Below are 24464 nucleotides of genomic sequence, written 5' to 3'. Positions count from 1 at the left end.
GATGGACGGTCCAGGAGACCGGCCCTGGCTGCCTGCAGCAGGCTCACCTGTTGCTGAGGAATGACAAACACTTGGATCTTTACTCGCTCTCGGTGGCTTAGGAAGTTACTTTCCAACCTGAATTTCAATCAGAACTGAGTCAACTGTCCCACCTACAGGCTGACAGGGTCTGGGGCTCGGCGCACCTCCGCAGGTGATTAGACAAATGTCAGGGGCAAGAACTCAGTTTTTGGTCCCACTCGGAGGCTCTCCTGAGAGCTCCGGGAAGCAGCAGCAGCCTGACCTTTCCCTTGGCCAAGCCATCGTGCTGTGAAATTACGATCTGTGAGTCAGACGGTGGGTGGGTGATGCAGGCTACATGTAACAGTGGGCGGGCTGTCTGTGCATCATTAACCTTCTCCTTCAGAACAGAAGCGCATGAGCCACTGAACACAAAACAAAAGCAGTGTATCGTCTAACAAATGGCCAGCACAATCCGAAAGTGACGGAGGCCTGGTTTAACATATAGGATTGGGGCCTCTGATTTCAGCTCAGAGGTGCAGAGAGCCGGAAAGAAAAAAAAAAAAAAGGCGTTAAGATAAGAAAAAAGCTGGACAGAGTGGAAATTAACTTTCCCTGAACTGATCAGAGAACTGAAGTCACAGGGAAACTAACCTGGAATCTGTGGACAGGGACCTACGGAGGGGAGGACCTTGGCGAATGTGCCCAAGTGGGCCTCTGGGGAAGCCCTGAAAGCCAGTGGAAAGGTTCAGCTAGATGCTGCTAATGAAGCGCTAAAGGCCGGGTGTGGACGACAGGAGCGGGAAGGCTCTGGGGGGCCACGGTCAGCGCCACGCAGGCTTTTCCACCAGGAAAAGTGTAACCAAGCAGGGTCCTGCCGGGCCTTTCCAGGGACAGACACCCCCCCCAATCCCTGCATGTGCCCCACTTCTTGTTTGTTGAAAATTTTTGTCTGAAGTTTTAGTCTACTAGGCCTTTCCCAACTTCCAAAAGCAAATTTAATCAGAGAAGTGAGAAAATGCAGCAACAAAGGAAAAGTCAAGCAAGACAAAATTTTTTAGCCGTGTAACAGTCAAGGCCCTTCAGTTCCTCCTTGAGGGCTACAGATAACATTCTGAGCCACGTCCTTGAGGCTTCTGGCAGAGGCTGAAACCCCCACCGGGGGGAAGAAGTAAACTGCATGTTGCCCCCCAGCAGGGAGACCCCAGGCAGGCTGAAGCCAGAGGCTGATGATGTTGACCCCGAAATCTCACCCCCAACTCATCAGAAGACTGTCCACGAGCTGAGCAGGCCCCCCACTTCCCCCTTCCCTGGCACAAGAGAAGCTTGACTTCTACCCCAAATTAAGACAGTTCTTTAGGACGTTAGCCGACCATGTTCTCCGTTTGCTGGCTTTCCAAGTCAAGCGACTTTTTCTTGCCCCAACACTTTGTCTCTCAACTTAACTGACCTGTCGTGCAGTAAGGGGCACGAGCGTGGACTCGTTACACAAAAATTCTGAGAACGCTTCCTGGTGCTGAGTGGGAGGGGCCAGAGCCACTGCACCACCTCTGCCCTCGCCCAAGCCTTCTCCCTCACGGGGAAGAGCACAGACGGAGACCCCCACCACTGGGGAAGGGCAACGGCAGCCGCCAAGTAAACCCCCCAGCGTCACAGGCCCGCCTCCCCCAGAACCCAGCGCCATCGGGGCGCACAGGCAAATATGCAGACCAGGTGTGCAGAGAAGAGGTCTGGCCAGGGTGGGGTGGGGGAGATGGTCGTTGAATCCATCGGAGCAGATAAGAAAGCCTCATGAGAGAGGAAACTTGGAAAACAGAGGCTCTTGGATGGAGCCCTGAGCCATTCTGGTCTGTACTCTCAGGAGGAAAAGGAAAGCCAGCAAACAGAACCAACTAAGAGCTGCCCGTGAGCAGGAAGGGAAAGCAAGACGTGCAGGGGGCGCTGACCTCCAGGCTGGAGCTGGAGCTAAAAGACCCACAGGACCCTGGCCCGGCCCTCAGGACGGGAGAGGTGTGGTGAGAAAGACCAGAAATGCAGACAATTACGGCCGCTGGGAGCTGGGGCCGCAGACAGGTGGCACAGAGCCTGGACGCCAGGGCCGCTGTCCGAGCCCCTCTCAGGGCCGAGAGAACTGGCAGCTCCTGGAGAACAGCCCGGGCACAGAGCTCGCGGGGCATGTTTCCTCTCTCCCTCCTCCATACACACCAGCCTCAGAAAAAACCAGGGTTCAAGAAAACCCCTGGGCTTCTTAAAAATCCCATACATCCATGAAAGCCTCAGGCAACTAGGAATTGTAAAGGAAAGTGAAATCTTCCAGCATTAAGATTCCAACCACCTTTGATTTCCAGGTAATTCAAGAGAAATCACTATTCTTAAAAACGTAAGACTGAGTCTTCCAAAATACGGTCTCCATCCGAGGAGAGCAGCAGGCTAGGACGAGGACACTCAGCGGCGCTCCAGCTTCAGAGCCCCGCGACCGGGGCGAGGGGCGGGTCACGAGAGGGAGCGCGGGAGAGGCCACAGCGACAGCTGTCACATAAAACCAACTCCTGGCCCCAGTGACAAGGCGAAGTGTCTGCTGTCATTAACTTGTGAAGGAGAATTTAATGAAATACCAAATCCAAACGGCTTTTTTTTTAACACGCATCTCTAACTCTAGACAAGGAACTGAACTGATTCCAACTTCCCAGAGGCAGAGTTTGCCTTTAGCTTAATAAACAAGAGACATTTCAGGCAAGAAGAAATGCATTTTTCCGTGGGAAACAGCATAAAATTCCAATAGCTCACCAAACGCTGGACCAGCTACTAAATTCTGTCCTGCAAATACATGGAGGCCGCCAGCGATAGGCCGCGGGGAGGACGCGCCCTGGTGAAGACGCCGGCCTTCTGACTCTCCTTCCTCTCCCACTTAAGACCTTTGAGCCCCGCCTTTGAACCAGCACACCTGTCAGCTGCACACCAGGTGAATCTCAGGCTCCCCGGCCAATCCACCCACTCACCTTCCCCCAACAGTCTCTGTCACATCAACCTTTTTCAAAAAACTTTCAGCAACCCTCCTGTATCCTCCAGTAAAGTCTGAGCTGCTTCTCTGGAGTTTCAGGTCTTTCACAGCCTGCCAGGACCTGCCATTCTGACCCAGTCCCTGGTTTCCGTCTCATAACGAGAGGTGGGTAAATGTCCTGTGACTCCATAAATCCGTGAGGTGGGGGGCGGGGGGGAAGTACAACAGCTAACACTTGTTACACCCGTGTTCCCGGTGGGGCGCAAATCTTCACAACCCTAGAGATGGGTACTATTATCGTCTTATAAATCAGGAGATTTAGGCACAGAGAAGTCCAAGTGACACAGTTACTAAGTTCTAGTAACGGAATCTGCTGACTGTCCCAAATAATACCCTTCGACCAAATGTCTGTGGACTCCCAAATTCACGTGTTGAAGCCTTAACCTCCAACGTGACTGTATCTGGAGACAGAGGCGCACGAGGAGGTGATTAAAGTTAAATGAGGCCCAGTGGTGGGGCCTTAGCCTGACAGCTGGGGTCCTTACTAGAGGGGAAGACACGCGAGGGCTCACAGTCTCTCTGGCACGTGAGGGCACCATGAGAAGGCAGCCGTCCCCAAGCCAGGAAGAGGCCCTCTCCAGAACCCGGCCACGCTGGCACCTTGCGCTCGGACTTCCAACCTCCAGAACTGTGAGGAAACACATCTGTACGGTCCCCTCGCTGTCTGTGGAATCCTCTTTCGGCAGCCTGAGTGAACTAGCACCCCCACGATGCCTCCCAATGAGAGCAGGAGTGCACGCTTCATGACCTGACATCATTAGTCTACGAAGTCTTACCCCTGAGCAGCTGGGCCTAACGCTGCCGCAAAAATAAATTCCCGTTCTCTCCAGACGCCATCTCCTTACAGAAATCACCTGACTTTGAAGGAGAACTTTACAATCACAGCTAATTAGATGTCCCAGTGTTCACAGTATTTATACCTGAAAAATGCAGTGATTCCTACATTCCGCTAACTCAGGGTGACCTCCCGGCAAATGAGCACAAAACAGTAAGAGTGCGAATGAAACAATCGTTCAGCTAAAACGTACTTTCATTACCTTCCACATACGCAGTAACTCACTCGTTAACTAAGTGCCCAGGAGAAGTCTCCAGCTGCTCTGGTTAATGAATGACAAGCGCGTTACAAACAGAGAACAGCAGGCACCGAGGAGCGCTGACTGCGCCTGTGCGTCTGGGGACCGCCACGTGCTAATTAAAACCGGGCAGGAGCTTACCGTCGCCGAGGTCTTGGAGGAGGTTCTCCTGGCAGGAGAAATCCAGCTTCACCTTGATGCTGACGGTGAAAGTGGCCACCTTTCCAGGTTGCAGAGGAAACTGGGCAAGGGTTTCTTCAAGTTTCCAGCTCAAGAAGTCACCATACAATTTTTCTACAAGGACAGTAAGAATGGAGACGATGATGCAACTGAGGCAGCAGGAGGCTCAGTAACCCCCCTAGAAAACTCAGACGCACTCTCAAAAGCAAGGAAAGATGCAAATCACTTAAAATAGGACCGATCCAAGTACCAAAAAAGCCCAGGAGCACGGCCGCTGCAAGGCCGTCGCCCGTGCCTACGAGCACCAAGCAGGCTCATCTCCCTGTCGGGCGCAGTGCGCTCCCCGCGCTCCTGAATGGGGTCAGAACTCAGCCAAGGTTCCCACAGGTGCTTTCTACGTTCCATCACCTTAAAGAGAAACGGATCCACGTTTAGTGGGAGGTGCATATTCAATGGGAGAGGCCCTCCTCAGGAGACAGGAACACAATCAGAAAGGGCCCGTGGAGGGAGCTTCCTCAGTTCTCCTGTCTCTAAAAGATCTTGCCCTCCAGCACCAGAGCGCCTTGGGTGTGGTGCCTTTCTGTCTCTGACTCCCTGGAGCAGGATGGGGAGAGATGATTCCTTTATGCCACGGTGTATAAAATGGGGGCGACAACTCCGACATCACGTGGCTGTTTTACAGATTAAACAGTCATGTCTGAAAAGCAGCATCAAGACTAAAGCTGAAACTTCAAGGCAGTTACTGCCTTCCCTCCCCAAGCATTGCTGCAACCAAGACCCTCTCAATGACCCGGTCACTCACTGTCTATAAACAGGTGTTAACCAGGTTAACACATTCTTTGTCTTTATTTTTCAGTCCCATAAATTAATTCAGGATGGAAGGGGACAAGAGACACCAGGCAATGTGAGGCCAGGGCAGGCAACCACTTGGCCCCTGCCTGCTGGAAGCCGAGACCCCTGGCCCTCGGGAGACACTCAGCAAGCAGATGATGTGGGACAGAAACATGGATTCCCAGACAACATTTCAGACTGCAAATTAGAACAGGTGGGAAAAAGTGATGTGGAAAGTAGAATACCCAGTTGAATGCACAATATAATTTCAACCACATTAAAAGGTTCACGTGGAACAAAAGAAGAAAACACACCTACATGTTAACAGCAGTTGTATCTGAGTAGTGGGGTCACAAGTGATTTCAACTGTTTGCATTTTTTGAGTTTTCTGCAATAAGTGCATGTTACACTCTCATGCTCACGCACACACACACATGCACATGCTATCCACTCAGTCCAGTGTCCAGGTTCACTGCCACCGCGGCCCTCAAGGCCATGGGGAGAGAAGGCCGGGAATCGGGCCTGTGAAGAGTCCCGGCACAGACTGAGGGTGCCCAGGCCTGCCTGCCCGAGACAGCGGATGGGAACCTGAGCCAGCGCAGCTGCTTTTCACGGTGCCCACTGCAGGGTAGGAAAAAACATGCGAACCAATGACAAGGACAACCACCACCCGGGGCACACAGAAACTGCTTACATGGTTTACACAGAGGCCCTCCGTCAACTATGTTAACACCTGCTTTTCACAGTCTACTGCTGCCCGGGTCACTCATTCAGGGAGCATCACGGCACAGCCACTCAGTACCCTCGCAGCAGGCGCAGGGCTGAGTCCTGGAGGAGATAAGGAAGACATGGCCCCGCCCACAAGGGGCAAGGGCCTCGGGCAGGATTCTCTGCCTGGAGGAAGAAACAAGCAGGGGAGCACAGAAGAAGCCCCCAGCAGCCTAGAGCAGATGACAGAGGCCGTTCTTCTCAACCTAAACATTTCTGAAAAGTTATGACATACACGTTACCTACAGAACAGGTTCCACAACTGCTGAAAGAATGAACTGCCCACGTCTGGGTGGCGAATAAGTAAGACTTGACTCCCTGTCCCAGGGGCCTGAACTCAGAAGTGAGCCTGTCGAGGCTCCAGGTTTGTACAAAAGAACTCATTCTTTCAGCTCTTAGTCTAGCCTGCCAGGAATGTGTGAGTCATGCAGGGAGAACAATAAAAACCCTAATTACACCACGATTCTCAGCTATTTGGCCAACTTTTCACTTTCAGAGTGTTTCCGAGAGATGAACTCTGCTCCAGTGAACTCTGAGATGTCCTCGCGGCTCCCAAAGTTGGCCACGGGACACCCAAGGCTGGCTGTGTCTCAGAGATCACAAGCAGAGGTTGATAACAGATGCGAAATTAAAGAAATACCGTCAACTGTGATTTCAGCTGGGCTGTGGGGGGCACCTACCTAACACAACCCCAAGGAGGGAAGGGGAACAAATGCACGTTTATTGTGCGCTACGCGCTGTTACTTAAAGCACCACCGCCCGACAGCGGAGCTCTGCGGAGGGCTTCCCTGGGGCAGGCTCAATGCTGAGACCTTGTCCTGTGTTGCCAGTGCTGTCTCACTGAATCCACACGCTGACTCTCTCAATAGGTCCCACTACCATCCCCGTTGAGGGGAAGCTGCCTGAGGCCGTACTCTGTGCTGTACCACCTGCCCTGAATATGTGTGCTTGTTTAAGCCCAAAAACAAGCCTGTGAAATGGTGCTGTATTTCAGTTCTGAAAGGTGTATTTTTTCCCTTGTTTTATCTTGGGCGTGGGCACTGCTGGGTGTTTGGCTTCTTGGGGCCCAGGGAGCCCTGTGGAGGCGACACCAGAATGCCTGACACTTACATGCTGTCAGCAAGACATGCCACCAACCCCAAACAGCTAACCAGGAACTTGAAACTCAGAAGTCCCCGAACTCTAGGCCAGACACCCTGACTTCCCCTGCCCTCCCTTCTAGCACATTTGTTCCCCACTTATGTGTGCTCCCAATGAGTGAACACATCGAATCTTGCACGACTGATTACAAGTCACATCAGCTGGTCTCAGATGAACTTGTTTTGTGAACTTCTCCGGAGTGACCCCAGACCTGTATCAAATGCTGCCTTGCACAGAGAAGCCGCTACAACCACATAGCCGAGGGGTCCGGAGCTGAATGAGCTCTAGTCACTCCTGAATGTCCCCCTAGGAGGCACACGGTAGATCCATTCACTGCGGTTACTCAAAGGCAGCAGAAATAATACCGGATGTGCGGTCAGACTTCAACTCAATCCAATGAACATGCCTGACTCCCAATCGAAATTGTGGGCTCCTCCAGGACAGACTTCATGTATTATTCATGTGCCTGGCATGGTGACTGAGACAGATAAGGGACAGAAAAGGGACTGCTGAACAACATGAAGCCGAGTGAATGAACCTCACTGTAGAGGAGAATAAGCAAGGCCCTCAGAGCAAGAGTGGCATCGCTAGTTCTCTTGAAGGAGCAGGAAAGCTTGGCCTTTGGCTGGTCTGTGAGTGGCGGCTGGGATCTGAGCGGGCAGAGTTCTGAACACATGACCGCGTGTCCCAAGGTGGCCAGAGGACAGACACCAGGGGAGCACCTCCTGCGCCCGGGGGCAGGGACGTGGAGCCAGCTCTCCTGGGTGGCCCCGGTGCCCAGCACCACGGCCAGCAGGTAGAGGGTGCGCAGTGAAGGCTCGCTGAAGAGCTGAGCAAAGAATGAAGACCTGGTGACAGGACAAACACACGAGCAAATGGGGGCAAAACGGCGGACCGGAGACAGAGAGAAGCCTCCGCACGCCCCGCGGGTGCCCAGCACAGGGACGGCAGTCGTCCTGCCCCGAAAGCACAGAGTCTGAAACAAGGAGGAGACTAGGTGTTTGTGCAGAAAAGAAAGGAAAGAAGACAGGTAGGCAGCCAGCCAGAGGGTGGATTCCCTGAATGCCGGCCTGAGAAGCAGATGCAGCAAAGCTGTGTAAAACGTGCTGAAGAAAGGGGAAGAGAGCAGACGCTGCTCCAGGTCACAACGGAGGCGGCAACGATGACAGTGACCACTGCTTACAGGAAGGGCTACTGCTTCCAGGCCCCGTCGTGCACGAAGAGCTGAGCGCGTGTCCAACACTCGGAAGAACACCACAGTGCTCCCCCCGTCTCAAGGACACAGACAGACGCCAGTAACGTGGTCCAAGTCATCGGCCAGTAAGCGGCAAGGCCAGGGCTCCAGCTCCAGTTTGTCTGATTCCAAAGACCATCATCTGAACCGTAATAACTAAGTTTAAAATGAAGGATGGTCTGATCCTGGGGGGTTCCTACTAGCCTGCTTCCCCCACTAACCCAGTGTGGCCACAGCAGCCCCCTCCCAGCTCCCCGACATCCGTCTTCGCCCAAACACGCAGGGGGAGCTTGGTGCCAACATTGAGGGGAGACTGAAGAAACTGGGTCTTTTTTCCCCCAGGATACTCACATGCCTTGACAATGCTAAGGAGTAACAAACTGCTTTTCTACAAGATTTATTTTTTAAATTTTGCCATGTATTACTGTAATTTTTTTTAAGTTATATAAGAATAGCGTAACATAAGCAACTCGAAAAGAGCCCAGGCCAAAAAAAAGTAAGAAGAGTAAGGGTAACTCTGACTGAAACTCCTCCAGGGCCCTTCAGCCAGCTGGTTCCCGAGCCCCTCAGGTCCTGAGAACAGGACTCAGGGAACAGGTTTCTCCGGGCGACCAGGGACAAAGGAGCCAGTGAGCTCCTCACTGTCAGAGCTGCCACGGCCTCCCAGGCTGCTGCTCAGCATTCTGGGCTCATTCCCTGCATGATGAGCAGGTTTAACGCCAGAACACCCTCACTCATCCAGGGAATCGTTCAACTTCACCACTCCAGGGAAAATCTGAAAGCAACGAGAAAGCGAAGATGGTTTCTGAACTGCTCAAAGAGAGGCCAGCCCAGGAAACGCAGAGCAAGGCCCTCGCCTGCCTCGGGTGGGGCATGCGTCTGCTGATTCCGAGTCGTCCCGACCACTCTGAGGCCCGGAAGCTGACCCTCCCCAGAGCGGGGAGCAGGAACAAAAGCAGCAGCTCTTTTCCCCACTTGAAGGGAAGGGAGCTTCTCAGGTTCTCATCAGCTGCCACGTGCCAGGCCCCGTGCTGGGCGCCCAAGAGGTACCACCGCTCATTCGGAATCACCACGTGGGAGGGGGTGGGGTCGGGGGAGCCCAGGCTGCAGCACTGATCCCTCAGCGGCCCGGGGACCATGCGCCTGGGGACAACAGCTGGAGGACCGTCACACAGCTGACAACTAATGGAGCAGGGGCCGAGCGCCAGCCCCACTGGGCTCCAAGACCCATCTGTTCATGTCACTTGTTGAAAAGAGGCCAGGCTGCCACCTGCACTGCCAGGGAACCAGCAACAGGAAGAGGAGAGGGGGGAGAAGGGCTCACCGAGCAGAGGGGAGCGGAGCCGACGGCACACTCTCAGCAGGAAGGCTGAAAACCGCCCCCATCCACGCCTCCACCCTCAGAAAAGGCCAGCAACTAAGCAGCCTTCAGAGCCCCGCGGTCGGCGCCCCACTGTCCCTGAGCACGTGGCAGTGATGCTGAGAAGGCTTCCCAACTGCACCGTTAATTTCTGGATTAAGTTATGGGGCCGCAGGGTGACACATTCAGACCACAGGCAAACCCACTCATGGGGAGCACTTATCCACTTTCTAATGCCAAATGACCAAGGTGTACGGTGCTAAGGAGTCACACAGAAAAAGGCGTGGGACACAGGCTTTCCTCCGGCTGCAGCCGGACGCAAAGCTGAAGAGCGTTGTTGAGATTTAACACAGCTTTACGCCTCAAAAGTGGCCTCTGTTTCCTCCCTTCATTGCTGTGCCACCAGATGGAATGCCCAGAGGGGCTTGTCAAAATCCTGTAAGGTGAGAAGGCGTCAGGAATGACGAGATAAACACAAATCAACAGTGTAGCGCGTGCCACTAATTCCCCCCCAGTGGAATCCAGCTTCAGAAATAATAGTCATTATTTTAATGCTAGAGTTTAGTGTTGTGCAATCGAGTGAAACTGGTTATTTCACCCTGACAGTCGTCGAGAAGAGACCTGGGAGGGCCCCTGACAGGTGGGAGGAACGGGAGGAGGAGAGGGCGGGGGCCGCAGGCAGGTCTCCTGCGCGCCCAGGCCCCGAGCACGCAGACCATCCGCAGACAGGACACACCGAGAGCAATCACGTTCTCACAGACAGTGTGACTTAGGTGCCCCTGTGCTCAGAATGGTCCTGACAGCTTTCTGGGTTCAGGGTTAACACGTGCATCTTGTGACAACCTTGCGTGGCGGGGACTAGCTGTGCTCACTGGCACCTCCTCCGTGACAAGGGCTAGTTCTTGGGTACCTGGAATGTAGTGGTGAAATAAACAGGCCACCTCTATTCCCCAAAAAGACTTCGTACAGGTGTCACAATTATTTAATGAGAAAAAAATTATCCGAAGTACCACTCAGCCCGCACATGGAGGGTGCTAAGCAGCACGGTTGCTATTACTATTGAGACATAAAGCAACCCCACCAGCAGTAGAACAAAGCACTAGGGGTCCCGGGCGGGGAGCGTTCAATTCCACGTGGACACTGAACAGAGCAGACACAGGATATGTTTAAAGGAGCTCAACTCAGGGCATAAATGAAGACGGTGCTCAAATGGACGAAACGTTACTCACTGTCCACGAGGGGCCCTGACGCCGGCCCTGCCACCCTGCCACCCTGCCCCTGCAGACACGGCACCCCTGCTCCCGCTCCCGGCCTACGACATCCTCCCATCTTCACGTATACAGCACATCAGTTACTGATACTGACGGCTTTTTGGTTCTGTAGAATATGAGTGACAGGAATTATTCCCTTTGTATATTTTGGAAGCAGATGGTTGATTTTCATTCATTCAATTCCACATGTAAATGTACTACAGATTGGGGTGAGAATTAAAAAAGAATGAGAGCTTTAATTTTTCACTTGCAAACATGACGTTTCAAATGGCAAGACCATTCTGTATGTAACGGGCCTGGGGTTCTCGTCTCATGATGAAGAGGGAAGACACCAGAGCCAGGAGCCTCAGTCCTCACCCTGGTCCCCTGTGAGCCAGCTGTGTGACCCCAGACATGTCACTGAACCTCTTCTGCCTTCACCTTCCCTCTGCGCAGAGTGAGGGCAATAATACTTGCCTTCTCTGCCCTCAAAGGACTAAACTGAAGGCTGGGCGAGAAGGTGACTGCTGACAGTGTCACATGGACCCACCACAGAAGGCCTGTCCCGGGAATTCTGCCCAATTCCCATGCGTGTTTCCAACCTTCCATATCACTGTCCATCAAAGCTGGCTGAGGGCTGGCCAGATAAACACCAGGGAGTGGCTGCCTCTGGGGTTGGGCAGGGACTGGCTGGAAAGGAACGTGAGGGGACTTTCTCAGGTGATGACATTCTCATAGTGCATCTTGATAAGAGTTTGGGTGAGACACAAGTATCTGACAAAACTTATCAAATGATAGCTTAAGATTTGTGCATTTCACCGCATGTACACTTTAGCCAAGAAAAGCAAATAAATTTTGAACTCTAATGATATGCATGCTGAAGTGTTAACGGGCATAATGCACAGAAATCTGCAACTTATTATGGACACACAAAAAAAGATGGATTAAAGGACAGATAGGAGGCTGGATAGATGTCTGATGAATCAAACAGAGCCACACGTTAATCATAGAACCCGGATGGTGGGTGTGCGGCATCCACTGTAAAATTCTCTCAACCCTGCAGTATGTTTGAATATTTTCACAATAAAAGGTTGGAGAGGGAGGGGACAGCTGATACAAAGAGTAAGTTCCAGAAGAGTTCAAAGAACACCACAGGCTGGAGGCGCCCAGAGGCTGGACACTGAGAAGGAGGCACTCAGACGACAGGGACGCTGAGGGTCTTCTGAGAGGACAGAGGCGGTCTGAGCAAAGGGGAAGAGGCAGGACCTCCCCTGGCGGGCACGGCAGCGGAGCACCCAAGGGCAGCCAGATAGCTCACTAGAAACCTCAGAGCGACTCCCACACATCTCCTTCTGTAACCCGCTCACCAACAGGGGGGACTGGCACACTCATCCTGGAAGTGAGAAAGGGCCTCTCCGTGGACAATCCCTGGTCCTGAACACCAACTAGGCACCAGGCCTGGAGATAAAAGGGCAAACCCGTTCGCTGCCCTGAGAGACCAGCACACGGGCCATGATGATCCCCAATGGACAGGCTCCTCGGAAGTCACCTGCGGCCTCTGAGCCAACAGAGGGCGGGGCAGTGACCCAGCCTGGGAAGCTCTCCAGAGCGACGACTGAGCAGAAACCCATGGGGTCAGTTAACTGAGGAAGATGGGGCAAGGGGCAGGAACAGAAGGAAGCAGGCTGGCTTCTAGGAAGAAGAGATGGCTCATCTGAAAGCTGAGAGAGACAGCACGAATGTCCAGGAAACCGAAGTCAGTTCCTAATGATCGCAGTGACAAGAGCTTAAGGGGAGAGGCGGGGAACAAAGCTGAAGCCCAAGGAAGAGGCCAGTGGTCCAGGGACAATCGGGATCCCCAAAGGAGAAACGTTAGGATGTGCGCTTCAGAAAGAAGCAGCAAGTTTGTAATGAGTAACAGACTTGTGATTACCACTTGGGTTTACTTGAGAAGAAGGAAGACGTTTTCCAGTTGCTAAGCTGTGAAGGCAAAGTAAGTCACAGGAGATGTGAGAATTTTTACCATTACAGACTCAGCAGTTTTCTGCCATTCAAAATTAGTTCGCTTATTCAAACAACCAAACCCTATAATGAATTAATTAAATTCAGAATACCAAATGAAGGTATTTCATGTCAGGGAGGCATTTCCTACCTAGTCCGTATGTTTGCTCCTGAGGAGAGGAGGGAAAAGGAAGAAAGGATGAGATTAAGGTAATATCATCAAAATTTCCCAAAGCCTTAGAGACACAAAGAGCAATAACCATAAAAGCAAAAACCGATGAAACAGGTCAACCATATTAAAATTAAGGACTTCTGTTCATCCAAGGACGCTGTGGTAAAGGCAACCACAGAGGAGGCGGAGGAGGCCCTCACACCACTCGTCCCCAGCAAAGAACTCATCTCAGGGACCCAAGGTGTCCTGCAAGTCGGGAGGGAGCGGCAGACAGAGACAGACAGACAGACAGGTGGCCAGAGAAGGCAGAACACCCACTGGGTAAGAAAGGAACAAGGGCTGACACAATAAAGGACCCGAGTATCCAAAACCACGTGAGAAGGTTCAACTTCGCTGGTCATCAGGGACAGGCAGACTCAAGCCCGGTGTTCCAGCATTACACCAACCCCCACCGCCACAGAGAAAATGACTGTGGGTGCCAAGCAGCGGAGAGGGCTCGGTCCTCCCAGAGGACGGCGCTGCAACTGGTACAAGCGCTTCAGAAAAGCAGTTCTGAAGCTGAACGCCTGCAGCCCCGTCGGCCAGCACCAGATCCTGGAGACATCCACAGAGACGCCTGCCTCGACCCACCGGCTGGGCCAAGGCACTCACAGCAGCTCTGTTCTCAACAGTGATCCGATCTGCTCAACTGCATAATGGAAGATGCCCTGCAGGAGACCACACAACAGCAGCAAGAACCGGCGGGGGGGGGGGGGGGGGGGGGTAGCAGTAACGACAGCAGCTAAGAAATCTGACCTCTCATAACACGCCAAGCATTTTGTATGTATTATCTCATTTCATTCTCCTAATACTCCTCTGGTGCAGCTGCTACATTAGTGGTGCTTTACGTAAGAGGAAAATGCCGAGGGGTCCGATTTCTTGCCCAAGGTAACTCCCAGCCAGTGAGTGACTGTCAGAATCTGAACCCAGGCGGCATCTTCCAAGGAGGAGAGAGACAGACGAGGAGGACAGACAAGACAGCCACATGCTTCACTTCTCACGCACAGACTTTCATCAACATCAATGGGAGAAAAAGACTAGACACCCCGAAACCCTCCCCAGTGGGACAAGCCCAGACTAACCCCTTCTTACACAACCCACATTCCTTCTTTCGTGACATAAGTTTTTGCACAACAAGTTCCCCAAACTCATCCCTGGACGTTCCGTCCAGCTGAAGTGACCAGCTGTCCTGTGGCTCTACCTCTAATGGGCATTTACTTCACTTGGGTTTTCCTGTTGCAACGTCATCAGTGTAAACGGGGCGGGGCGGACTTCTGCCAGGGAGTGACATGTGCACAGCACATCTGTTCCCAGAAACCCGACCAGGACCAGCCGGGCTCCCGCTGCACGCCCGGCTCACCTCACTGCTGCGTCCAGAGCACTGAACAAACACCCTGAAGCCCCACCAGCCTGCTCGCCCTGCCCTGCCTTTGTCCTCGTCCTCACCGGCCTGTGTAATTTCTCCAACTTTACTAAATGACCTGACTTCACTCCCACTTACCACTCCTGCTGCCCTCCCTCCTCCTATGCAACACATGCCCCCTTTGAGCAACACCACTCACTCACCTCTAACGAGGCACTGCCTGAGGCGACCGCCTCTAATTCTCACAACCACTTTACAGGGTAAGTACTGCCTCCCCTGTTTAGCCACGTGGAAGCTGAGGCACGTGCAGGACGAAGGGCTGGTACACAGGTCTTACGGCCCCGAGCTACACGTGCCCGACAGCTAGGAAACAGAGCAGCACCCGTCTCTAAGGGGAGCACGGGGACTCTAAGCACAGACCCCACAGAAGACACTGGGCTGGACGGGTGGGTCCCAAATGGTGATGCTTCTGAGCCTGCATATGTTTCTCTTCCTCCATTCATTCGAGGATAACTTTCCCGAGGCTCTGATCAGTGTACAGAGCATGGCCAGTACAAAGGCGCATTCTCTGCTCCATGACCTTTCTCTGCGAGCTCGTCACCCCTGATTAGGACACTCATTTTGTGGTGGCATCACATTAAAAGTGGAAGAAGTTTTCAGACTTTCTGAACACTGGTTATTTAAAGTGTATCTTCTGTAGATAAAAAAGATAAACATTTCTGCTTAAAAACGCCTACCTTTGGTGGTAAGAATTTTTGAGGTGACTTCCAGTTTCTCCAGTGGCTCCATCCCAATATTTTCCAGTTTAACGACCAGGTGCTGAGTTTCTCCATTGTAAAGCTGCACTGACACATTAGTAGATACTTCATCTCCAGAGGAAGGCTGCAATGAGTGTGCAGACCTAAAACAACAGTCATGATTACAATCAATTTTAGAAAGAAACAAAAGAAAGCCAATGGCACTTCAGAATTATTCACATCGCTACACTTAAGCATTTCAGAACCGGGGACCAGGGAGCCTAGCTTTCACAGCTTAGCTTTGTCCAGCGACCAGGGACACACGGCCAAACCACCACGTGCCGAGTGCTGTCCACACACAGAAGCGCCCCGGGTCACTGGCGTGCCATCCAAGTGATCACGCTCATCTGGCCTTACTTTCTCACGTGTGTATGAAGCATACAAATTTTTAATTATTGGATTAGACTGAGGGTAAAAATGAAATGGGATTAATTCAAATGATCCATGAGCATGGGGCGCTCTCAGAAAAATTTTAAATCTTCTGCTCAGAAATGCCCCGGAAAAATCCACAGATTTAAGAAGAAAATTTAAATGAATCATTCCAAATGATAACATGGGAACTGGAGGAAAAGAAAAACAAAAAGAACATACAACAGCCTCTGTACCACAGGTAAACTGATAAGCAATACAGGCAAATTCCTGTCGTGACCCAGGGCGCGGGTGGGTCCCCGGCACCGGGCAGGTGAGGCCCTGGACCAGGCTGGGGGTGCAGCCCGAGGCGCGAGGCCCCAGCATGACAGCCCTCAGTCTGAAGCGCTTGCCTGAGGTCCCTGACTGTCACGTGGCGCTGAGCGCTTATTACCCTGGGTGTCTCCCTCCCAACCCACAGGCAGCAAACCCACTTCTGAGCAAGATCACGGAAGACCACAGTGCGGACAGGAACAGCCAACGACGAGAGAGGCGCTGCGGTGGGCGGGACTAAGGGGAGCGGCTAAGCCGCACCTTCAGAAAGTCACAGCACTTAGAATCAACGTGAGTTTCTTTGTATTTTATATCTTTAAAGTCGTTCATGAGTCAAGAAATAAACCTCCTCTATCAAGGAAGGAAAAGTGATTCCTGTCCTCACGGTAATGACTTCTCTCCATATTTTAACATGTGGTCCTTCTCAAGTGAAAGCTGCTTGTAGTCAATTTGAATTTGCAGGGAAGGTGTTTGGAAAAACCAAGACGCAGCGGGCATGAATTACTTCGCCTCTCAGCAGACAGGATGCGAGCCCCTCTGGTGCAGCAGGAAAAGGAGGGAGAGGGCGGGGGATGACACAGCCACGACCTGGCCAGGACACAGGCGCCCACTGTCCCAAAGTACAGCGTCCCACACGCCCAAGCACCAAGCCGGGATGAGACAAGGCCGGCCCTGGGAAGGGGCCAAGCCCGGGGCGAGTCGCGGCAGGAAGAGATGGCAGATGAGGTAGGGCCCCCAGGGAGGGGTTGCAGCTTGGCCCCAGGGGCACAGGAGCGCAGCGCTTCTTGGTGGGGAGGCGCTCCAGCATGGTAACACAGCTCACGCGGGCAAACCTTGGGAGGGAGGCGTGACCCCCGCAGCAGCAAACCCTCTCTATTAAGGATGCGGCCGCCATCTCTCATCTGTGTCGGCACGACAGCCTCAGGACCGAGCAGCAACACGGCTGACCAGGACTCTCCCCGGCCGGCCGGCCGGCGCCACATCTGGCCCCGCTCCCTTTTCTCTCCCTGTCCTTCCTGACGCTCCTCTACGTCAGGGCCTGTATCAGGGGTCTGTTCCTTCTCACTGCTGAGCTATAAGCACTCTGTCGCATGGAGGGGCCACATCTCGCTGGTCCGTTCAGCACCTGATGGGCATCGGGCTCGTTCCAGCTGCTAAAAATAATGGGGCCGTCAACGTTCGCAGACAAGGTTTTATGCTGATGCGTTTCCATTTGCCTCAAGTAGACACGAGCTGCACTGTTGGGTCACGTGGTAAATTTATGTGTAACTTTTCAAGAAAATGCCAAAGTGCCCTCCAAAATGGATGTACCACTTTCCACTCCCATCACAATGCATGAGGCTCCAGTTTCCCTGCCCCCGAAGCCCCGGCGCAGTCTGCCTTCAGATCACGGCCACCCTGGGGGGTGTGAGCTGGAGTCTCACTGCGCTGCCTGTTCCACAGAGACAATGGTGTCGCGCGTCTTTCCAGGCTGCTCGCTGGCTATTTGTGTGCATCTTCTGTGGTGAAATATCTACTCAAATCTTTAGTCAATTTTTAAAATGGTTGTTTGCCTCTTACTATTGAGTTTTAAGAGTTTTTATATGAATACCAGCTCTTCATCAGACACGTGACTTGCAAATATTTCCTCCTGCCCTGTGCCTTGTCTTTTCATTGTCCGCGTGGTGGTGTCCTTCGAAGCACGAAGGTTTCTAGTTTTGATGACGCCCACTCTGTCAGCGTTTTCCTTTACAGATTCTGCGTGTGCTGTCACAGCACAGGACGCCACCTGACCCAAGGTCACCAAAATTTTCTGTTTCTTCTGAAAGTCTCACACTTTTAGCTCTCACAGTTAGCACCGTGATCCCTTTTGAGCTCATTTTTCCCTGCATTTCATTTAAGTCCCACCCCCATGACGCGTTCTCCCACCTCTGGGGTCTCTCACAGGCGCTCCCTTTGCTAGAAAATTCTCCTGCCTCCACATTTCACACGGCTACCTCCTCTCACACCTGATGTCGCCTCCTGGAAGGGATCTTCCCGCAGCCCCATCGGAGTCCTGACACTAGCGGACGGTGACTGGCTCCCTGTCAATCTCTCCCTGTTGACGGTCACTTCCCGGGCAAGGCCCAGGGCTACTGTGTTCATTCTCACAGCACTGGCATCCAGCACAGTGCCTGGCAACTGAAAGGGGCCATTAAATATGTGGCTGAGCTTTCAAAACATTTCAGAAAATGCCAAGATACATTTTATAAAAACAGCCCAAAGGATAAACATTAATGCATCGTCCATAAGAGCAAAACTTGAAGCAATCCCAAATTCTGACAGCAACAAAATGGTGATGCCACTTTGAGATGTTTATGTGCTTCTTTAAGCAATTAAAACAGAAGTTTTAGCTTATGTCACATGGTTATATAAACAGTAATGTATCATACATTTAACACAATGCGAGCTCAACTATTCAAAAAAAAATTTTTTTTTAATGGGTAGACGCTGGAGGGAAACCCCACAAAGCACTGACAGTAATCCCCTCTCAGATTTCCCTTTCTTCTTTATGCTTCCCCATAATGCTTTAAAAAAACTTTTTTAATTTAAAAAGACTATTTTTTAAAGAGATAAGAGGTTTTCTTAAATTCTCCAAAACTAGAACTATTTTTCACAAAAACTATGATTCCAAAGGCTAATTTCACATTTTGTTCTGATCTTGGTAAGAACCAGTACAACTTTGTTCCGGTTTGCTGTTTGCCCACGTTCCGGCCATAAGACTCAGGTGCCCTCAGACCCGGCGCCACGTCAGAGGGCACACCTGGCGGTGCTCCTAAGGGCCCCCCGGTTAGACAGCAGCCGGGGCGCGAGCGGGCTCTACCTGGGCAGAGAGGTGCTGGCCTGCAGCCTGGGCAGAGCAGGGGTGACCTCGACCGTGCAGCCGCTGGTCTTTACTCCCGGGAGGTGGTCCAGCAAACAGTCACTGAAGACGCCGAAGACCGTGGTGTGGTAACCTGGGAACAAAAGGCAAAGCTTCACCCACCAGGAAAGGCTGCACGGCTCACACCTGCACCTTGAGGTGGCCCCCAGGAGTGACGGGAGCGCAGGGCCCCTTTCCAAAGATCTGCGCTGAGATTCAGGCCCAGTCGCTTGCTGGGCTCACCTCCAGCTCCTGTACTCAACCCCAGAGACCCTCGGTGTCCTCAAGTGGAGAGTGGAGGTGGCAATGGCACCTGCATTCCTACTTCACAAGGCTCACTGGGTCCCAGTGACAGTGCATGTGAGACTCTTTGTAAATCTCACCCAACCTAATAATTAGTGTCTCATCCCTTTACTAATTTGCTTCTCAAATTTATCCACCTCTAAAATAAGAATGATAGTTTGTGTTCCTTTCCAGGACCTAATGCGACTTAATAAGTATTTGAAAAAATGATTCAAAATCTTCCGTTGAGAGATGAAAGTTCAAGAGTCAATTATTGTTATTATCACTGTTACGTGATACAGAAAGTCCGCTGGATGTGTACAAGAACTATAATTTAAGATTAGCAAATTTTCCATGAAAAAAAATCCTCCATTGGTTAGATAAGCACTTGAAATTGTTTAAGCAAAGCTTTAAAATGGCTTTTGAAATTTCAAGGGATAATTATTATCAATAATATTCACTTGTAACACAGTTAGATAATACCCAATGGCTAAATGCCTAGGGTGACAAATTTTCTGCATTCACATTAAACAGCCACACACTCAGCAAAAAGCAAGCTGTTATCTAGAGGGCAAATCAGGGCCCAGATACAGCCTCATCAACGCCTCCAGGACCCTCTGCCAGTTTCCAATGGGCCCCTCAACTTAAAATAATTCGAATTCACAGAACCCACACTTCCTTCTTTTTAAAGTATGTTTCTTAGAAGACTAATTTAACCCGCGTTTTCCCCCCAGAAGCCCACACCTAGCACAACGCTCCCTCTTCCTGTTCCGTCAGTAAACCTGAGATAATGTGGCTCTGTCCGCTAAGCAATCTTCATTTTCAATTTCTTAATTAAAATCAGACTTTTCTCATTGACTGCTGAAGACAACTGCAAATAAACTTAAAATCTGATGACACACCCTCGGTGTTATGTCCAATAATACAAGGCCAGCCTTTTCTACTCCACACATACAGCACACCAAGTAACAAACACCGCCTCGTCTGCACCAGGGGTCAGGGCTGAGAACACCGTCACCAGGGCTGACGACTCCTCCAGGGACACACTGGGCACTGGTCGTGCTGCCCCGAATCCAGCCTTCCAGTCCTGGGCACCTCCTCTCTGACCTGCCCCCCCTGCTCTGGTCCCAGCCACAGCTGGGCTCCGACGTCTGGCATTTACTCCCTGGACTAGGCGGGGGCTTCCTCGTTGGTCTCCCAGCCTCCAGGCCTCCCAGGTCCAGCCCATTCTCCACACAGCAGTCAGGGGTTGCTCTGACCTGCCCATGGGACCGTATCTCTCCTCCAATCAAGTAACGCAGCAGTGCACAGTCTTCAGCAGGATGTAGAAGGCCCCCTGGGTCTGCCCTCTGTCTGCCTTCCCAGCCCCGTCACTGCCACCCCTCTGCCTTGGACCAGGTGTTCTGAGCCGCCCCCAGCCCCCTCTGCACCCTGCTCTCTCTCCCCACCAGGTAAGTAAGAGCCTGGCCAGATGTTCTTCCTGCTTGGATCCCCCCCACTCTCCGTCCCGTTCACCCAGATAACTAACACCTGGTTCACCTTCAAACCTCAGGGTCACATCCCAGGAGAAGTCCTCCTCCACCCACCCTGCCCTTCCTGGTCTCCCCTCCCCCACCTCCCAGAAGCCGGGGCTTCACCCATCTCAGCAGTGGCTGCAACACGTCCTCACCTAGGATGCTGCTGGCCTCACTGCTCGAGAGAGAGCACCCTTTCCTGGTGGATGTTTGTTCTTTCAGCCACCAAATAGCTACTGAAGACCTACTATGTGCCGGGTGGGAGGATGTAGCCAAGCAAGACAGACTTCAGGGATGAGGTGATGGGCTCTGGTTGGGATATGTCGTATGTGACGTGCCTATGAGACAGCCAAGGAGATGGCTGGTAAGCGGCTGGATATGCAGGTTCAGGAAAGGGGTCTGGACAGGAGACGTGCCCGGGGCATCAGTAGCATGTAGATGGGACCTGAAGCCAGGAAAGCAGAGGAGTCTGATGGGACTGCCTAGAGACAGCAGGTGGAGAAAGAGGGGGAGGCAAGGGCAGAGCGAGGGAGTGGGGAGCAAAGGGGAGAGAAAGACGGGCGGGGAAGCAGGGCTGGGGAAGGAAGGAGAGGAAAGGGGAAGTGGGGGGGGGGAGTGTCAGGGAAGACACTGACCGAGGACGGCAGGAGAGGCAGCGGAACATGGGGAGTGCAGTCCCTGAGGCCAGGCAGGCGCCCCGGGAAGGAGGCGGGCAGTGGCACCAAAGGTGCTGAGCAGGGAGCTGGACAACTGAAATCGCAGGCCCCGGATTTAGCTGGAAAAATACTGCCCGTGGCCTCAGTGACAGCAGTTTTGCTGAACAGATGGCTAAACCCAGGACACAGTGGGTTAGAGAACCAGCACAGGGGTGGAAAAGTGGATTCAGCGAGTATGGACTGTCTGCTGAGAGGGAGAGACGGGAGATGAGGCCACAGCGAGGGGGAACCGTGGGCCCGGGAGGGCTTCACTGTCGCGGGAGAGCCTTGGCGTGTCTGCAGGCCGCGGGGAGGACGGACGGCAGCCGGTGGTGCCCATCACGTCCTGCACTCGCAACGCGGTTCTCTCCACGTCACCTCCCAAAGAAACGCCACCTGTCTGTTCCCTGTTAGTGGGTGAGGACTGGAGCGCGGGCGGAGCTGAAGGGCTCAGAGAGGCAGCGCAGGGGCCGACCACCCTCCTGACTGTGACCAGGACGTTCTCCTTACCGTGCACGGTGATCGTCCCTGCTGTCTGCGGGACCCCAACGAGCGTCACCGGGTACAGCCCGGACTCAGCCGGGAGAGAAAGCGCCGCAGGGAGAGACTCGAACTCCACTCCGCCGGTGAGCAGCCCCTGCAGCGGAAGGGGCGGGGCTGAGCGCGGCCACACCCAAGCCCCCGGCCGCCCCGGGCAGCGCCAGAGGCCGGCAAGCCCAGGCCTGTCAGAATGAAAACACCCCTTAGCGGCTCCCGTGAGAGTCCACAGAGAATCGTAGAGACGGCCCTCAGAGGGCAATTCACACAAAACAATCTCAAAACCGACAGCACGGCGCTGGCTTCAACAACAGCTCCGGCTCAGTGGTAGCTCCGCCTGCTGTGTGCTTAATGTCTGTTCTGTTTCGCTGTTTTACTAAGTTGGAAAGTAAAAAAGAGAAAAAAATCAAATACTTTATTTACAATCGAAAAGAAAAATCATGAAGCGTGGAATATATCTTCAGTTAATATCCTTCCAGGGCATCTGTGAATCTCATGAAGTGCCGGGCTCTGCGCCTGACGGCGAGCAAGACAGACTCCCTGGCCTCAAGGAGCTGCCCCATGGCTGCGGGGGCGTCAGAAGGTCACTGCAAGCCCCGACCGGGAGCTGCCTCCCCGGGCCGGCACGCTGTACAACAGGAGGAGGTCTGTTTTCTGAGTGACCTCAGGGCTCTAAGCTTAATATTTAGCTGAACTAAATATTAGGAGCCTCAGCGACTTGGGGAAACCATGCCTCATGCTGGAGGCCTAAACATCGTCTTCAGTAACCACCAGTCTGCCTGGTGAACTCCCAGTCACCCTTGCGTCCTCAGCTGGGCCTTCCCTGACTCTCCACGTAGGTCCTGCAGCACCACAGCACTGGCTGCAGGCACAGCAGAGACACGTGGCATGGACCCTCTACAAGACACCTGCCTGGGGAGCCCGCCTCCCACCCTGAACCGGAGTCACAAAACCTCAGAGGAGAGCATCAACCACCTCTCCAACACCCTGTGCTCGTCACTGCAAAGGCACAGGGCGGCTCTGCGCACTGACGAGCACAGGCGAGGCTTGAGGAATGTACTCCACGGCGTGGGGGAGGGCTCTCCTCTGGAAACATGGATCCAGCTTGGAGAGCCAGTCCAAACCTCCTTCCCGCCAACTGTGCAATTAGGTGAGCAGCTCCAATGGGCACCAGTGCAGAGCGAGCCACTAATGCCGTACATGGAAACAGAAACACAGCCCGGAACTGCAAGCCGGAGGGAAAGCTCCCATGAGCCGAGCAGTGATTTATTCTCTTACCCTTCAGAGCGCGCGCTTCCTTAGCCTTGATCATCTTATCATCTTGTAGCAGGAAAAGTCACTGACACTGAGGGCCTGGCACAGTGCAGACTCTGCAACCTCGCTGAGCTCATGTAAATTGCAACATGACTATTGCAAATCTTATGTTGAATCAATTAAACTCGGCGTGTGTTCAAATCTGAGACGTCTTTGTTCATTGACTCACACATTTAATGAGCACCACGCACTAAAGACACAGAAATGTCAAGGTGTGGTCTCCACTCAACAAAAGTTTACAATCCTTAGCAAAGCAAAGACAAAAACAGACATATATCATAGGAAGTGTGCCTCGAACATTAAGCAAAAAAAGTATTTTAATGGAAAGTTGATGGTTAGCCCAAAACAGTCAAACACTGGTGATACATACCATGTTTTCCACACGGAGTTCAAACGGCATTGGGTTATACACCATCAGCTGAACTTCACACACATCTCCCTGGACCCACTGGAAGTCTAGAGACACACACACACAGGAAGCCACTATTAGCCGGCGCTGCTGCATGTTCACGTGCTTTCAGATGACTCCTCCGGCCCGTTTACTTTTCCAGTGAGGCAGTCGGTTGTGGTGATCACCTCGAGATAAACAACTTAAAGGTGGTTTTACTGCTAGCTTTATCCGAAGCAAAGCAAGCCATCACTGCCCCTTGGACGCTTTGTGACTGATGTTTCTCTCCCTTGGTGCCAAACGCAGCTTCACGAAACTGAAATCAACCCAGACAGCACTGTTCTTGATGCAGAGCCTTAGGTCACGAAGGCCTTCACGGGCCCATGGGCTGGCACTCAGGAAGATGGCACCGTGGTCAATTTTGAGCGGCACACAGCATGAACCCCCTTTCCCCGCCCCGAGACTGTGAGGGGAGGTGGTGGCTTCCCCTCCCTGACCTCTCCCAGGTCAGCTACAGTTCAACACCTATAGGAGGCAGAATTCCAAGATGACCCCCAAGACCCTGGCCCCTGGTGTACACGCCCTGTGTAATCCTCTCCCCCCAGGTGCGGTCTGATGGTCAGGTTATGTCATGTAACAAAGGTAAAGGGATTTTTTGTATGTGATTAAGGCCCTCGGTCAGTGGACTCTGAGTTAATCAGGGGGTTATCCTGGGAGGGCTTGGTCCCATCAGACGAGCCCTTGGCTCACTAAACAAACCTACCCTAAGTTAAAAGATTCAAAGTGCAAGAGGGCGTATGGAGGAGGGCTTGTGGCAAGGACCCGAGCGCAGCCTCCGTGAGCAGAAAGTGGTCCCTCTGATGGCCAGCAAGAGAGCGGGATCCTCAGCCCCACAACGTAAGG

The 24464-nt window shown here is 52.7% G+C and overlaps 1 protein-coding gene across 2 annotated transcripts in view; it reads right to left on the bottom strand.

Moving 5' to 3' along the window:
* Positions 1-24464, bottom strand: part of TRAPPC9 (trafficking protein particle complex subunit 9) — a 404385-nt gene that overhangs the window by 292997 nt on the left and 86924 nt on the right. For both annotated transcript variants that reach the window (XM_064476810.1, XM_064476811.1), the window contains 5 exons: positions 23544-23629; positions 21833-21959; positions 18793-18925; positions 15210-15373; positions 4276-4428 (listed from right to left, as the gene is read on the bottom strand). In XM_064476810.1, the coding sequence (XP_064332880.1) occupies positions 4276-4428; positions 15210-15373; positions 18793-18925; positions 21833-21959; positions 23544-23629 (663 nt within the window). The remainder of the gene's footprint in view (positions 1-4275; positions 4429-15209; positions 15374-18792; positions 18926-21832; positions 21960-23543; positions 23630-24464) is intronic.

The sequence above is a fragment of the Camelus dromedarius genome, chromosome 20, assembly GCF_036321535.1.
Source record: "Camelus dromedarius isolate mCamDro1 chromosome 20, mCamDro1.pat, whole genome shotgun sequence".
Taxonomy (NCBI): domain Eukaryota; kingdom Metazoa; phylum Chordata; class Mammalia; order Artiodactyla; family Camelidae; genus Camelus; species Camelus dromedarius.
Note: the sequence above shows the minus strand (reverse complement) of the source record. Positions and strands in the feature narration are given on the sequence as shown.